A 16473-nucleotide genomic window follows, 5' to 3' on the forward strand; every position below is an offset into this window, starting at 1 on the left:
CACTCAGTAAACTTTAGTTATTAATTCTGAGGGAAACCATGACATCACTGGATAAATTACTAGATAAAGGGAAGTATCAATGACATGGGCATTCCTAGCAAGTATAACAATTACTGCAGGTCAGGAAATCAGTCCAAACTGAAACCCAAGCCAAAATCATATTGCCTTTGCAGTTCAATAGCATAAATATGAATTGCGTTTAAATCGTGTGAAGCATCACTGCAGAGCCTTTAAAAAACATACACCATCAATACATGGCTGTTAGTGCACATCACCGCAGTGCTTTCAAATAATGTACACCATCACTACTGTGCTTATAAATAGTGTACTTCACCGCAGTGCTTTTAATAGTCTAGCTCATCATTACAGTGCTTTTAAATAGTGTACATTATTACTACAGTGCTTAGAAATAATGTTCATTATGATTACAGTGCTTAAAAATAATGTACATTATGACTACAGTGCTTAAAAATAATGTATATTATGACTACAGTGCTTAGAAATAGTGTAGTTTATCACCATAGTGCTTCGTACACCATCACTGCAGTACTTTTAAACAGTGTACTGCTTCACAGCAATGCTTTTAAATAGTATACACCTTCACTGCAGTGCTTTTATTAAGGATACATGATCACTAGTGCACTTTTATACACTGTACGTTATTACTGCAGTGCTTTTATTCTACAGTCTTTATCACCACCGCAGTGCTTCTGAATAACTAAAGTCTTTACACTGCATAAAAGAAGAAGAAAGAAGATGAAAAATAGTCTAGACAAAAACTGTCACATACTGTGAATTATGAGGAGCTCTGTTTGGGAGTGCACAAAATTGACAGTGGATTTGACTTATTAAAAGATAACCTAGAACAAGTAGGTTTGACACACATGCACATATTATTCATACTACCTATAATATCATGCTTTCTCATAATACTTAACCATTCCATGGTGCATGCTGAAAGAACCAGTATCCTCCACCTCCATAGTTCACAAACACCATGAGGGTTATAGAGAAGCTACAAACACATCAACACAACAAAACAGATTACCTCCTTATTTTTAACTGCCGTATGTGATACTTAAGAGGACTAAATATTTTCAGCTTCACGTTCTGAGTAATTAGATATTACATTATGGCCTACAGTGGATATATAAAGTCTACACACTCCTGTTAAAATAGAAGGTTTTTATGATGCAGAAAAATATCATAAAAAACCCCAACAAATTCAAGATAAATCATGTCTTCTCCTACCTTTCATGTGATACAGGAATCAAAACAACAATTCAAGTAAAAAAAAAAAAAGAAATAGTTTTAGGAAATAAGAAAAAGAAACTACAATAACCTGGTTGCACAAGTGTGTAGACCCTTTTATAATAGGTCATGTGACTGGGTCATGTAACCAATCACATTCTCAATTGACAGAGAATCTCAACTCATGTTCAGATGTGATTATCATACACCTGTCATCAAAGAAGTGACTTTGATTAGCCCAAATAAAGGTCAGTTGTTTCTGTAGGATTTTCTAAACATCTTCTTGCTTTCATCCAACTGAAGAACTTGTACAGTGCATGTATAGCATCTCAGTCTGGAAAGTTATTGATCAGAAGAGAGGTACAAAAGAATTTTAAAACTTTAGATGGAACACTGAGACGTTCATCACTAACAAACAGAAAACTGGGCACCACAGTGACATTACCATCCAAAACTGAAGAAAACTAATCGGGGCGGCTGCCAAGAGACCTACAACAACATTAAAGGAGCTGCAGGAATATCTGCCAAATACTGTTCACTCTATTCAAATGTATTGGCTATGGGGTAGGGTGGTAATCTATTTTGGAAGAAAAACTGAAGGCATCTGTTAGACAAATGAAGAATTCACCTTCTAGCACAAGAACAGCCCAAAGCAGAAATCCAAGTCGACAAATAAATGGCTTCAGAAGAGGAATATTGATGTTTTGGAATGGCCCAGTCAGAACCCCAGGTCTAAATCCTATTGAAGACCTGTGGAATTACTTGAAGAGAGCTGTGCACAGGAGAGCCCCTCACAATTTGACAGATGTAGAGCATTTTGCAAGGAAGAGTGACCTAAAATTGCCAAATCAAGATGTGCTAAGGTGGTTGACTCTTATCTAAAAAGACTGAGTGCTGTATTAAAAGCAAAAAGTGCTTTAACATAGTATTATTCAAATGTACATCTACATTTACATTTCTGGCAGATGTCCTCATCTAGAGCGATGTAAAAAAGTGCTTAGAGGTCTCTATCAGCGAATACATGAATACATCAATGCTGGTGCACTAGGTCACAGACTTAGGATACCATCAGCCTAAAAACTGTGTTGGGAGGAAATATATCACAGCATTTTTTTAAATATATAAAACATACAGGGAAAATAAGAGCTAGTTTAAGTGTTTCAGGAAGAGGAAGGTCTCCCGTTGTTTGAAGACAGGCAGTGACTCAGCCTTTCAGACATCTAGGGGAAGTTCATTTCTCCACATTTATATTTCTGGCATTTGGCACATGTCCTTATCCAGAATGACTTACAATTTATCAGTTGTTTTTTGTGAGCAATCAAGCATTGAGAGCTATGATCAAGGGCCCAGCAGTGGCTGCATGGAAAACCTGGGATTCAAACTCGCAACCTTCCACTCAGTAGTCCAATGACTTAACCACATCCTTAAATCAGGCACCACATCGGTGCCACATTCCCAAAGGAGGCACCAGCTTGGCGCCAGAACAGAAAAGAGTCTTGATGTATACCTACCTCTTAACCTCTCCGTTTTCAAATGGTGTGCATGCTTATGTAACTAGGTTGTAAATGTTTTTAAAAATTTTAAATTGGATTTTGTTGGTTGTTATATAACATAAAAGAAGAAAACAAGGACATCTATCTAATTTTTTACATCACAAAAACCTGCAATTTAAACAGGATGTATATACTTTTTTTGTATCCACTGTATATATATTACAATTGTGTTCCAATATTTAATCAAATATTAATCATTTGTGGTCTATTTTAGACTCTATACTCATCTATATGAACTTTTGCCTAGTCCAGGTTTTGGCTGTTGATTTTCAGTAAATGTTCAACTTGTCTCTACTGCAATCACAATTTCAAATCAGAAGCCAAATCGGTTGTTGGTGTGATTGTGTGTGTGCATTATGTCCTGTCATGTGTGCATGAACTAGCATCCCAACTGCGGTGAATAGTCTCACTTTGCATCCAGTGTTATTGAGATTCACCCTGACCCTGACCAGGATAAAGTAGATAATAAAAATGAAATGAAACACAATGTTAAAAGATTTGTTGAGTATCTGAATCAGATTGTCCAAATAAAGTCCTACTGACTGTGTATATCTACGTACATCTATAAGCGTCAATCTTCTTTAGGGCAAATGTAGAATTGTCTGTACCAATGTGTTTACATCATATGTATGATGAAAGCTGAAGCCTCTAAAATGGGGTTAACCTTATTTCACATGCTTCATTTATTTAAATATGATAGCACCACTGTGAGCCAAAATGCGAGTTTTTTCTAGCTATTATCTGCTATCAATGCAAAATCAATACGTTTACAGAGCTTCAAATTTGATTATTGTCTTCTACCATCTATGAATTTTTCAAAGAAAACAGGCTCCAAACCGCTGCTTTTAGTGCTTTCGACAACTCCCTGTCTGCCACTTTGTTGGTTTGAATTGCTTGATTGTGGCTTCAACCGAAAGTGATGTAATGCACAAACATATATCAATGCTTCCAACAACACATCGAGCAAAACACAGTTTGAGAAAGGATTCATCAGTTTTTCCGAAATGTCTACAACAATAAGGAACAAGTATACGGTTCACTTCTCGATAGTAACAAGACACCGCCGTATTTCAGAATTGAAAGCTTAGCGTAAACACTTATGTTTTATATATTGTGTGAAAAATGCACTGTAAGGTAATGCAATGTATGTATTATGAATCACTCAGGAAATGAATGCTTGCCCTCTGAATCTCCTCACACAGAATCGCTGACTAAAGCTCTCTGCTGTAATTTATTAAAGACATGTAGCTTAGTACGTGGTGCCCAAGTGGCAGTGTAGTGAACACTACACTAAATTAGTAGCTTTCATTTCTATACTTCTTCAAAATGTATGTTTTGTTTACATGCATATCCCCTGTATACTGAAAAGCATTATATCCACCATTACAACACAACCAATAATATCCCAAGTGTAAGACTTTCAGTGTCAAGATTATGGTTCCTGTGGTTTGTTCTCCCTGGAATTTGTCCATCAGACGCTTTTTAAGTACCACAAAGAGATCAGAGAAAAGCCCCAGAATAGACTCAGTGATAAAGCTTACTGTATCTGTACTGGCCCTCCCTTGTTTTTCCTTATGAAATTCAATTAAGAGATCAGAACAGAGACCATTACTACCCCTTTTAGGCCTAACCTGCTGATACAAGATTTTAATCGCTTGCCATCTTCCAAAGAGGACTATTAAGTATGGCAGATCTCTCTCGCTCTCTTTCTCGGTTTCTTTCTCTCAGTCTCTCACACGTGCACACACATACACACTCACTCACAATTTGTGACTCCATCCATTAGTAACCATAGTAACAAAGACAAAGGTTAAGTCATTTTCCAGATGAGACTCAAGCAGATTTCAGCAATAGAGGAGCCTATCATTTTAATTAAAAGCTTCCTGGTGTCTGACACAATGTTACACTTTATGTTGAAGAAAATCACTTCTGATAGATTAAACAATTAACTTTGTCTGCCAGTGTCTCATTTATACTAAGAATACCTATAATTTAAGGCAGGTTTCAGAAATAGCATACAGGTGAAATAAAGCTGGAACAATGTAGTTGGATGTATTTTGAAGCACATTTTATGGCAAGCTTAAGTGGGAACATTCCTAAGACTGTAGCTTGGAATGCTAAGTACTATAATCAATATCAGTAAAGTAACATATTTCATAAGCCTAAAACACAAACTAGCAAAGTTATCCGTAACAGAGCAGGATTTTAGATAGTAGTAGCTCAACGAGTAAGGTACTGTGATAATGACCAGACGTTTGTGGGTTCAAATTCTTAGTGCTGCTAGCCTTAATGACTAGGTTTCATATAGTGTAACTGGATTCAAATAAAAACATAAAACAAAATGTCTTGCCACCTTCATTTACAGTGGGACTGGAAAATGGCTTTATATTTGCTAAGTAATCTTTGTTTTAACTATATTTCAGAACCAAGAATTAAATGTGCCATCTTTTCTATAATTAAAATTATATCATGCGTTTAACCTTTCTTTCATGAACTTTATAACAATTTTGCAATTAAAATGTGCATAGTTATTATGTGTCATGCAGCTACAACACATCTGCCTCTCAAACAATTCTGCTAATTAACAAAAAATGTGATGTTCCACATTTTAACAGTTAAAAAAAAAAAGTGTATATGCTATACAAACTCTCTCATCTTGTTTCTCTGATATCTAGTATAAACCCAGTGAACCGGTTAATAACAATTACGAGAAGACTGGCAACAGGCTTTCACTGGCAAGATTAAAACCCAGATCCTTTTTAACAAATTAAAATGGCAGCAAAGTCTCCAGTTATACTGCACTATATCAACATCATGTCAGTGGTATCTGGCAAATTGACTGCAGTGCTTCTCTGCTCAGATGACAGATGCTTATGTCTTCAGCAGAAAGTTTTAACTTATTGCTAGACAGGCGATATGTTAATCAGCCTGGAAGGGAAAACAATTTTGATGCAAAGTCTCAAATTTATTATATTCTAAAAGAGGACTTAGCCAAAAATATTTAAGAGATGAAAATGTAGGCACCACAAAAACTCCTGATGACAGAGAATATGAATAGTAGAATCGTCTTTATATAAATGTTATAAGCATAAATAATCTGCTCTTTGGCTTCTGAAGGTGGTACATTAAAAATAAATAATACAAAACCTTAGCAGGGAACACAATGACTTAGCTTATATGTCTCAACACTGATAAAGTCTCTTTCTCTCTTTCTCACTCTCTCTTTTCAGGTTGTTAAGCTATGTTTGGTGCTTTGGAACGTGAGGTGAAATGATGCATTTACATCACCCGAGGCGATTGTAACACAGATGTTGCTCTATCATTACACTGACATTCCAAAGTAGTTAAAATGCAAGGAGGTGTATAAATGAATGAATGAATGAATGAATGAATTATTAATTGAATGAATATAATGTATGTAGTTACTTATAATGTACTGTATATGCACCTGCAGCTATGGTGAAAGTATGTATGCAGTGTTAGAGATGGATGGCAGAAGTACAACTTATGTAAATTCAAATGTGTATCAGGTTTTGGCTCTTGCAAATACACAAGTGTTTCATTACGGTATCCTAACAAGACACTCTATCTCCCATAAAAAGCCACAAAAAGCCTGGAACATATTTTGGCAAAACCCACAATGCAATGGCACAGGAACTGGAGAATATCATGTTACAGCTGTCAAGTATCAGAATACACAAGCCAAAACTGATAAATGATAGATAGATGTTAATAAAATACAAGGGATTTACATATGATGCCCATCAGTAACAGCCATTACATTATAGTTGCATGTATAGTTAATGTGTAACTACACAGGCACTACAGACACTCTAGAGACAAAGACAAGCCTGGCATGACACTGAGAAAACCATTAGGCTTAAAAAGAAAATGGGCTGCTGCATTTTAAAAGCCAAAGCAGGTGTAGGTAGATTAAAACATCTGGTTTTATAAGCACTTTTCTTTATGGGAATATGGCAGAAGTTACTGGAACATTAAACAGCAAATTACCTTTTGAAAAAAAAAAAAAAAAGCTACATATATCTGTGTTCTAGGAACGCTATAAAAATCACATGCTTACAAAAACAATTTTGTTAGTGAAACTGTCAGATAGTATTTTAGAGCAGAACTGTTAAGAATATTGATTTAATCTTTAATGATTTCTCATACAAAATATAGAATGCAAATGACTGTGATTTTAAAACCTTGCTTTAATCTACATAGGGATGACTGGATCTAAAAGTGCCAGTAACATGAAATTTGTTTTGATATTGTCCGGAAAATAAATTACCATTAATGACTGTTGGCAGATATTTCCAGCTAAATGACATATGATCTCTTTTACTCAGGTACTGATCTGAGAACTCATATCCTATCCAGCTCTAAAATCACAGGCTGTTAAATATGTGCTGATATGCCGCCAGTATTATTACATCAAATTTTAGGCAAGAGGGAGGTCAAAGCCACAACCGTTTCCTGTTTCGAGAGAGACGTGCTTTGTGTCTGCCCCGAAGCCACTATTATATCCTGCTGGGCCTCCAGATTAAATCGCATCACCCCTAGCCAACAGCAATCCACTGTTCCCTACCACAGAAGCATAAGACATTAGAGATGATGCCTCGAGCAACCTCTAGATAACAATGGCTCAAGTGAGCATGTGTCCAGACTATGACCTTTCAGCTATCTTGGTTGAAGATATCCAATATGTTCTCTCTGTAAACGCACTTTGGATGAGAAAACAATTAACATACAGTAGTGACAGCAATCTCCACAAACAAATAATCTAATAGTAGGTGACTGCTGGTTATAAAAGAATTTCATAGTTTTATAAAACTTACCCTCGAAATGTGTCTAATGATTTTAAACGGGATGATTTTGGTTGGCTTTGGTCCATGCTAGCTCCATTTGTGGCCTCTTCCTATGAAACAAGCAGAGAACAAATGTCAAAGAAACAAATACAAGCAACACAATGAATCTTAGTGAATCAGCTCAGCACTTCTACGCAAAGAAAATACAGGTTGTAAAATATGACAGATATTTTGGAAAAACATTTGAGCAAATGTGCAATAGTCTGCATATCTGTTGCCTTTGTTAATATAGTGAACTAGATGAATATGTTTGGTGAGCATGAACAGTTTCTCTTATTTCACAAGGAAGAGCTTCCCATTTCCCATATGGCTGTGTGCTGGCAGAGAGATCCATCACAAAGAAATTAACACAAACATCTTCCTGCTCTGGCTCTTTCAATGGCTGAATGTAATGCTACAGACCAGGCTAATCAAACTAGGAATCCTTGACCAGCCAAATCAAACTAGAGCACATTGTACATTGAACAGACAAAATCACAAGAGACATCAAATCGTGTATCTGGTATTAATGTTTTTTCGAATATATACCTGGTAGTAGATAGTAATTGTATTTTTTACTCTGCATTGAACCAGTAGTTCTGTGTCTTAACTATTTAGTCTGTTACAATACTTACCCTTTCCATAGAGAATTTAGCTCCACAACAGCAAATGAGCTTTTTGAGCCTTAATGTGCAGCTACATCTATAATATATAAAATAATGATATAACATGGTTGTAAGGACTCAACAAATGTTTTCAAGGAATTTATAATCAATCACAGTGTCTGACTACTAGCATCTGTATCACACACTCGTACACTAAAGTTTTACAGCAATACAGCAGCTCAAAGTAGCCCTATGGAATCAACATAGGAATCAACATAATCACACCTCACACTCATTGTAAAACATTGTATTTCAATTACAAGCAACAAAGTTTATTATTCAATACAACTTTATTCCATTCACTAAGATAAACTGTACTCAAATTGTATGGAAAATGCTCTAAGGTACTCCAACCTTAGTACCTTAGTACCTATATTTAGAATTAAATAAGAAAAGAATATGAACTGTAACTGATGATGAGTCTGATGATTAAGATGATTATATACACATATTTTTTTGCTGATTCAAGAGCAATGGAAGTTTGAACTAAGAGTGTTAATAAAATGGTGTTACCTGGACAGAAATGGTACAGAGGCCCAAATACAAGCCAAAAGGACTAGAACAAGAGCAGCTACCCACAAAGCTATAAAAATAAATAAATAAATAAATAAATATTGTCTCAATTGCAAAACTTTTTTTAAAATATTTTGCTAGCATGATTATTTTATAAAACTATAAACCCAAAAGAGATGGACATCTTACTACAGTATGATTTTTACAGTATGTTCTATAAATCTGAGACCACATTGAAAACCTGGGATGTTTTTTTTTTTTAAAAAATGGAAATAAACTGAATTAGATTTCTGCCATATTTAAAACAATGAAAGTAATTTTTTTACTCAAGATTCTGCACTCTTTCAAGGTTCCTATTTAAATGTAAGCAAATATGTGATATTGACCATGTTAATTGCTTTGAACAAAAGGTCAGATTTTTCTCATGTCTAATCTCTTCTACTGAAGCATGAGTCCAGATGACAAACTTGTGGAGTCCATGCCAGCTCACGTGCACACTGTTGTTAAAACAAAATGGGGAAATTCATGTAATTGTTATATTAAATTAGAACAGAATGCAAAATAAATGCATTTTGACTAGTGGGCTTAATTGTTTATCAGCTGACTGAGCTCACTTTAGCATTCAGTCATTTCAGATTAGCATGTTAAAAAACATAAATTGAAACAAACTATCAACATCCATGCCAATCTGTCTCCTGTGGTGACCTTCTTATGCTAATTAATGTAGTAATGTAGCACTATAGCTATCTGTGTGCATTTGAAGATGGACAAACCACCAGACCGCTGTGTCAAACTTAAGGCAGCAACTAAAATAGTAGCTAATGTTTAATATAGGTTATTTACAGGATATTTTATCCTTCTCATTAATTTATTAACAAACTATGCAGTGTTAGTTTATATGACCAGCTTACCAAGACTGAATGATATTTTCAGGCAAAATGTGCACTTTAAAACAAATATCTTGTAACACTTTTAGATAAATAATGAAAGCTACATTTCACATGAAAACAATACATTAACTACATTTCATCAGTTAAAAGCATGTACTTTTTCCTTTTCAAAGCTTGAGTACATTTAAAAGGAGCAACCACACACAAGATTCTAAAATATTATCTATACTTTAACTTAATTTCTCAGATCTTTTTCCACACCTTCAATGCTAAAGCTAATTACATACAAATTAAACTTCTTATTAAATATGTAGTTTATTAGGATTCAACATTCATGGGAAGAACTCACCTCATATTATTTAAAAGGAATCTTGTGTGTTGATAGACTCTGGGGAGTGCTGACCCATACATGAATCAATACTAGCAAAACAACATTCTCATTCAGGATGCAAAAGACATTATGTTCACCACTGTGCCACAGTGCATTTTGGCATTTTGCAGTCAGGCTTTGCCACTGAATCTTCCTACCAAAACCACACGAACCTTTACAACACCCTAATGGTTTTTTATTTTATTTCTGATTTGGAGCCATACATTTACATGCCTACATGATTTCATGATTGTTACGGGCAGGGATGAAACTCAATCACTCTGTATCACAGAGAGACTCTCAAGAGCCTAATAGTTTCCTGTTGCATAGCACAAAAAAACAACTTGTCACTGCAAAATCAATCTGTGTAACTGAAACCCTGGATCACCAGTAAGAGAGTGTGGAGAAGAATATTTTTTTTCAGTGCATGATGGAACACATGACATACTGTAGTCTGCCAGGAGGTATCATCTATAATAAAGGTTCAAGAAGAAAAAGTGAAACACTGACAACCACCAAAGGTAAAAGGGGAGGCGTTTGTGTGGAAAAACAAACACTAAAATGGCCGTTCAATCAGCAAATAAATACACACCATGACACAAAAGCAGTGATGTACCCAAACCCTGTCCTGATGACTGAGTTGAAGGACTACAATTCCATGACCAGGAAATTATTCAACACATGCTGCGTGTATTGAACTCTGACAACTTCAGGGTGTCTAAAAAATAGATTTTAATTGGAAATTATTCATCTATCTAGAGACAGTATTGCCGAGAGAGATTTTATAATTAAATTAATGTTTTTTTTTTTTATAGAAAATTACTGACATTATTTTGTGACTTACATGATGTTTTAATGAAGTCTGTAGGGCTGGATAAAGACTGAAGCACTTATAATGTCTGTTTACAACAATACACAAATCAACTACTGTAAAATAATAAGATCAAAAGCACTTAAATAGGAATTTTGAATAATTCTTCTAAAGAAACTTATCAAGAACTTATCAAGAACTGACAGACAGTAAAAGAAAGCAATTAAAACCTCTAATAGCTTCTTCTCAGAAAGTCATTAAACAAAATGATTATGAATAATTCTGCTTGTGTGTCAGAAATCTTTAATGTTTTAAGTATAAAATAATATTATAAAATAATATATGATATTTGGTATAAAATATTAAATCTTCTGGTCACTTTATGGTACACACAACAAACGCCGAAGCCATGACAGGCTTTTACACAATTACAAATATACTAACATATAATTGACATTACATTTAAAAGAAGACTCCTGGATCCTATTACAAATAATGCAAAGAAATTCAAGTCTGTACATTCTGCTTGACTGTTTAATCCTCAACAAATTATGGGGCAACTGAAAAAACACTGAAGTTCCCTTATAATATTTAGTGAGAAAGCATAATAGTGTCCAATGACACACAAATAAAAACCATACATTCATTAGCTAAGCTTCTGAGCTACCCGGACCTAGACAAAGTGGATAGTGATGAATGAATAAATGAAGATGAATGAATAAATGGTTTCCCATACATAAATGGTTAAGCCTCTGTTAATACCCCTTAGAAAAATACTCTATGGGTCTAGTGTAGTTCTATTCAAGCTTCTTCCTGTGCTCTCTGCCTCTAGCCTGCTGATCACCAGGCTGATTACTTAAGCTGTGAGAGCCCACCGGAGCCTGCATATAATCACCGGACAGTGCAGCTAATGGAAGCTCATCATGTGGCCCAGAGTTTAGCAACACTGGCCATATAGCTAGCAGATAATGGTTACTTACCCTTAAAGTCTGATCTACAACATAATCTGCACTATTGTAAAATAGACTCTGCATTATGGAGCATGGTGCTTTCAAAATCCCATTATGTCTTAATCCTTCTTGCTCCTCTAATGTATTTCCCACAATGCTCCTCTCAAGGGGCATTTTCCAAAACAAACATGGCAGAAAAGCTTTTCTTTGAGCTGTTTTTGAAGAAAGGGGCAGCTTATTGAATCAATATCGCACAGATCCGGCCTCTGGGATTCAAAAAAGTACTTCTCTATAGAAGTCTAGATCACAAGATGCACGTTTCCATTCTGCTGACTCAATCAAGGTTTATACAGGTCAAAGAGAATATTTGATATGATGCAATCAGAGGTAAATATATATGGTTAAAGTGTTACACTGTAAATGTGTTTATATGTTACTGTACATCTGTTATACATCCACAGACATATCAATCACATGTCAAGGTAGTGTCTTTATTGGTATAGGAGAAGGAGAGCTCCAAGACGTTCCCCCATAAGGAGCCTGTCTGCTAATTATAAAACATAAACTGACAAAAAGCAAACATATGTTAACATTCTTTTCGACAATAATTCAAGTAACTTGTACTTACGTTGGTAGGTGGTATGTGGAAATTTATCCAGAGAAATACAGCAGGTCACGGTAAGGGCATCTCCAGGTGTGACCCAAAGAGAATAATGTCCCGCCTCTTCAAATTGATAGCTTAAGCTGGAATAATAATAATAATAATAATAATAATAATAATAATAATAATAATAATAATAATAATAATAATAATAATAATTGACTCTAGAATTTTACTAGATTTGGCACTAACATTACTGAATTTATCCTCTTACATCTATTTTGAAATATTTTAGATTATACTTAGGTTTATTTTTTTATAGTATAGTATAGTATAAATTGTGATAATTTCCATGACATAATATTTAAAATATAATAATTATAGACTGCATATAATGAACAGCACAAGTCATTAAACATGATTAGTAATATTAATCATACTAAATGCCTCATTATATGGTTTAAAGTTTGTGAAGACACCTGACCATGTGCATGCTGAACATCCCATTTTGTCCTCTATTTTGCTGCTTCATTTTTCTGGGAAATTTCTGCCCATTCAGCTGCAAGAGCATTAGTGAGGTGAAGCACTGATGTCGGGCAAGAAGGTCTGGCACGTAGCCAGAGATTCAATTCATCTCAAAGGTGTTCAGTAGGGTTAAGGTCAAGACTCTGTATATTCTAACCCTTAGCAAACCATGTCTCGCTTTGTGCACAGCAGCAGTATAATGCTGGAACAGGTTTGTGCTAGGTACATTGTTCCAGTGAAGGGAAATTTGTATTTTTACAGCACACTGTATAAAGACTTTCTAGACATTTGCATGCTTCCAACTTTGTGACAACAGTTTGGAGATGACCTCATGCAGCTGCATTGGTCAGGTGTCCACATACTTATGGCTATATAGTGTATAACTTTACTCTGTCTTAAGAAATGAATTATTTAATCAAATAATTCCTTTCTTAAATTCTTGTTTAATCCATTCAATTGCAGGCTATTGTTCAGTCATTCAATTTAAAACATATTATTGAGCAACTATATAATTTATTTTTTTAAACCATATGTTGTCTTATGCCATTAGTCTACATTATGCTTAGAATGTAACATGTTATTGTACATTGTGTAAACAGTATTCGCAAGTGTTATGCAAAGATTCACTTATTAACCTCTGAACTTTAAGACTGCATGTAAGGAAAGCTTTAATTTTATTGTATGATGAAAAGATAAGGCCCAATATTCATGAGGCTTGAGGGAGCCATCTAGAGCATGGTAAGTAGAAATGCACTTCATGACCACATTCTACCATCTCCTGTTTCATCCCTAAAATGTGTGTTACAAGCATTCATTGATCGTCTTGGGGATGACATACCAGCCGCCATGTTCATTGGAGGGGGAGGCTAAATCGATTGTGGCTCCATCTGGAAAGGGACCTCGCTATTGATCTTTAAAATTCGCAAGACTAGACTCCAGCCTGGGGCCATGCAGTAAAGGCACAGCACCTTATCTTTTGCAACCAGATACCTGTTTAATATCTCACCACCCTTTTAATAACAAACCTCACATGGAATGCTTCAGTTCAGACTCCTAGGCCTGGATTCTATATAAATATGGCTACTGAATCTTTGTTCTTAACATCCAGGGTGAGGTTTCTGTGGATACTTTTAGTGTTGATGTCTTAATGGCTGATTTCTTTATTTTGAATGTCTGCTCCTATTAACCCCAAATGGCAGCAAGATCAATAGCATGTGAGATATCATCCAAAGGCCGGCACCTTGGACCTAAAGTCAGGTCAAATGCTGACACACTGTGGTCTATGTAGGTTGAGAGATTGCAAATGGAATCTTCTGCTATTAAGGCTGTATATTTAGCCCATGTCAAGGTACTTCAGCGCACATAAATGGAATGAACCTGTCCATATAGACAGTGATTTATAGACAGTGATGTTGATGCTAAGTAATCCATCCAAATGGAAAAGGATTGTGCACTCGAGAACAAAAGGTGAATCATTTCAATTTAACGCAATTTGCAATTCAAACATGAAATATTTAGATGTGAAAGTGAAACAGACTGGATATTTGTGTACATCTGTAGTGTAACTTTCAGTCTTACCTGCACAAAGTGTAAGTAGCATTCATAGGTGAGGCTTTCAAAGTTAGCGTGAAAGGTGTGCTTAGGACCACAGACACATTTCCTGGTCCAACTTCCATGCTAGCCAAAGGTTGGTACAGACACTGCAGACATTATGTGTGTGCAAATTATTTTTACACCACCTCAGTGCACACCACAGACATGTATTAGCTTTTGAAAAGTAGATGTAATGTCATTAATGTTAAACTCTTATGATATATAATATTTAACATCCCTAAAGTTATTTGCTAATTATTTAATTGCTTATTGTTAACTGCCTTTTTAAAAACTATGCTAGGCATTAAACTTTTTATATGGCCAATTATAACTGTTATCATTTCCATTTACACTATTTGGCAGATGACCTTATCCAAAGCAATTCAAAGAAGTGCTCTGCAGTCTCCATCAAAGCATATGCAGTACCATGAGCTGGTACAGCAAACAAACAAACAAACAAACAGATAGATAGATAGATAGATAGATAGATAGATAGATAGATAGATAGATAGATAGATAGATAGATAGATAGATAGATAGATAAAAATAATGCTCATTGTTATTATTATTATTATTATTATTATTATTATTATTATTATTATTATTATTATTTAGTACCATTTCTAAATACCTTATAGCAGTAATCTGAGGTGTAGAGAAGTTGAAGCCCATAGGACATCTGATTACGGACTGTTAATAATGCTTCATCCATTTTCAGTGTCACTTCTGCAATTTAAAGATGACGCTGCTATAAAAAGGCACTTTATAACTCTCATGCTGGCCTATACAGTATATACTTATCAACATTTGCAGTTTTGGGTAATAATTTAAATGACTTGAGGGAATACATTTGTTATTAATATTATAAATGAGATAACAATTCAATTAAAAGTCTCAAATGACAGAAGAAAAAATTAAGAAGAATAAAAGATTAGTTCCAGTCTTTCTTAATTAGTAACTGTTAAAAATAATTAGTTCTAGACTTTCTTAACTAATGCCAAAAAAGGAGCAGTCAGTAAAAATAAATGTGTCCCATGCTGACATCACCAGGATTATCACAGCTCTCCAAAAGATGGTGCACACTCAGACCACAGGCAGAACATTGTTACTTCACGATCTTGCACATAAAGTTTTTGGTGCTATTATAAAAATGCGTCACTTGTAAAAACATATTGCACTCTGGTATGACAAACTTAATGGTATACAAAGCACTGCAATTCCAGAAAAATTAAAATATTACAAATAATTCATTTTCAGATTTCTATATGTATGATACCTGTACTCATGGTCGTCTTACACTGTCCTGCTGTGAGAAGAACAATATAGAAAATGTGTCTAAGGCTGCAAATCTCCATAGTCAGCTGAAAACCTGCTTCACTACTGAACTCATTTATTGCAGGCTACAAAAGATATAAACAAAGAGTTCAAAGAGCACAGAGGATATTCCCCAAGGTGGTTATGGCACAATTTTCGGTCACTGCCAGCTCTCATACTTTTGGCATATATGACTCATACTTTCATATCCTGTCTTAGTATCCTGTCAACCAAACACACATGTATGTGCAGTGGCAGGAGCTCTGAGTGCTTTTCAGAACCACTGTTTCACTATTTTAGACAATGACTTTAAAAGAGAGGTTAAGGTGGACTGTTTAAGATTCTGAGCTAGTAATTGCTCAGATGTTTGTGATAAAGGCTGCTAACCTTTAACTACTCAGTTGAATTATATGAATTCTGGCTCAATAGTAAAACACATTGGATAAAAGCATTTCCTAAATTAATAAATATTCTTCCATTCTTGCTTGTGTATGATATTCATGTGCTATATAATAAAGTGAGTTTAGAGTCTGCTGCACTGTCAAGACACAGAAAACATTGTACGGTATTTTACATTTTTATTTCAATCT

The 16473-nt window shown here is 35.0% G+C and overlaps 1 protein-coding gene across 1 annotated transcript in view; it reads right to left on the bottom strand.

Moving 5' to 3' along the window:
* The window catches only part of si:dkey-192p21.6 (uncharacterized protein LOC565246 homolog), a 31506-nt gene extending 15582 nt beyond the window's left edge, over positions 1-15924 (bottom strand). The window contains exons 1-8 of the mRNA XM_058380839.1: positions 15846-15924; positions 15201-15295; positions 14555-14676; positions 12479-12594; positions 8830-8899; positions 8287-8353; positions 7643-7722; positions 939-1015 (exon numbers count right to left, since the gene is read on the bottom strand). Coding sequence (XP_058236822.1) covers positions 939-1015; positions 7643-7722; positions 8287-8353; positions 8830-8899; positions 12479-12594; positions 14555-14676; positions 15201-15295; positions 15846-15924 — 706 coding nt within the window. The remainder of the gene's footprint in view (positions 1-938; positions 1016-7642; positions 7723-8286; positions 8354-8829; positions 8900-12478; positions 12595-14554; positions 14677-15200; positions 15296-15845) is intronic.
* Between the last annotated feature and the right edge of the window lie 549 nt (positions 15925-16473).

The sequence above is a fragment of the Hemibagrus wyckioides genome, linkage group LG03 (assembly GCF_019097595.1).
Source record: "Hemibagrus wyckioides isolate EC202008001 linkage group LG03, SWU_Hwy_1.0, whole genome shotgun sequence".
Lineage (NCBI taxonomy): Eukaryota > Metazoa > Chordata > Actinopteri > Siluriformes > Bagridae > Hemibagrus > Hemibagrus wyckioides.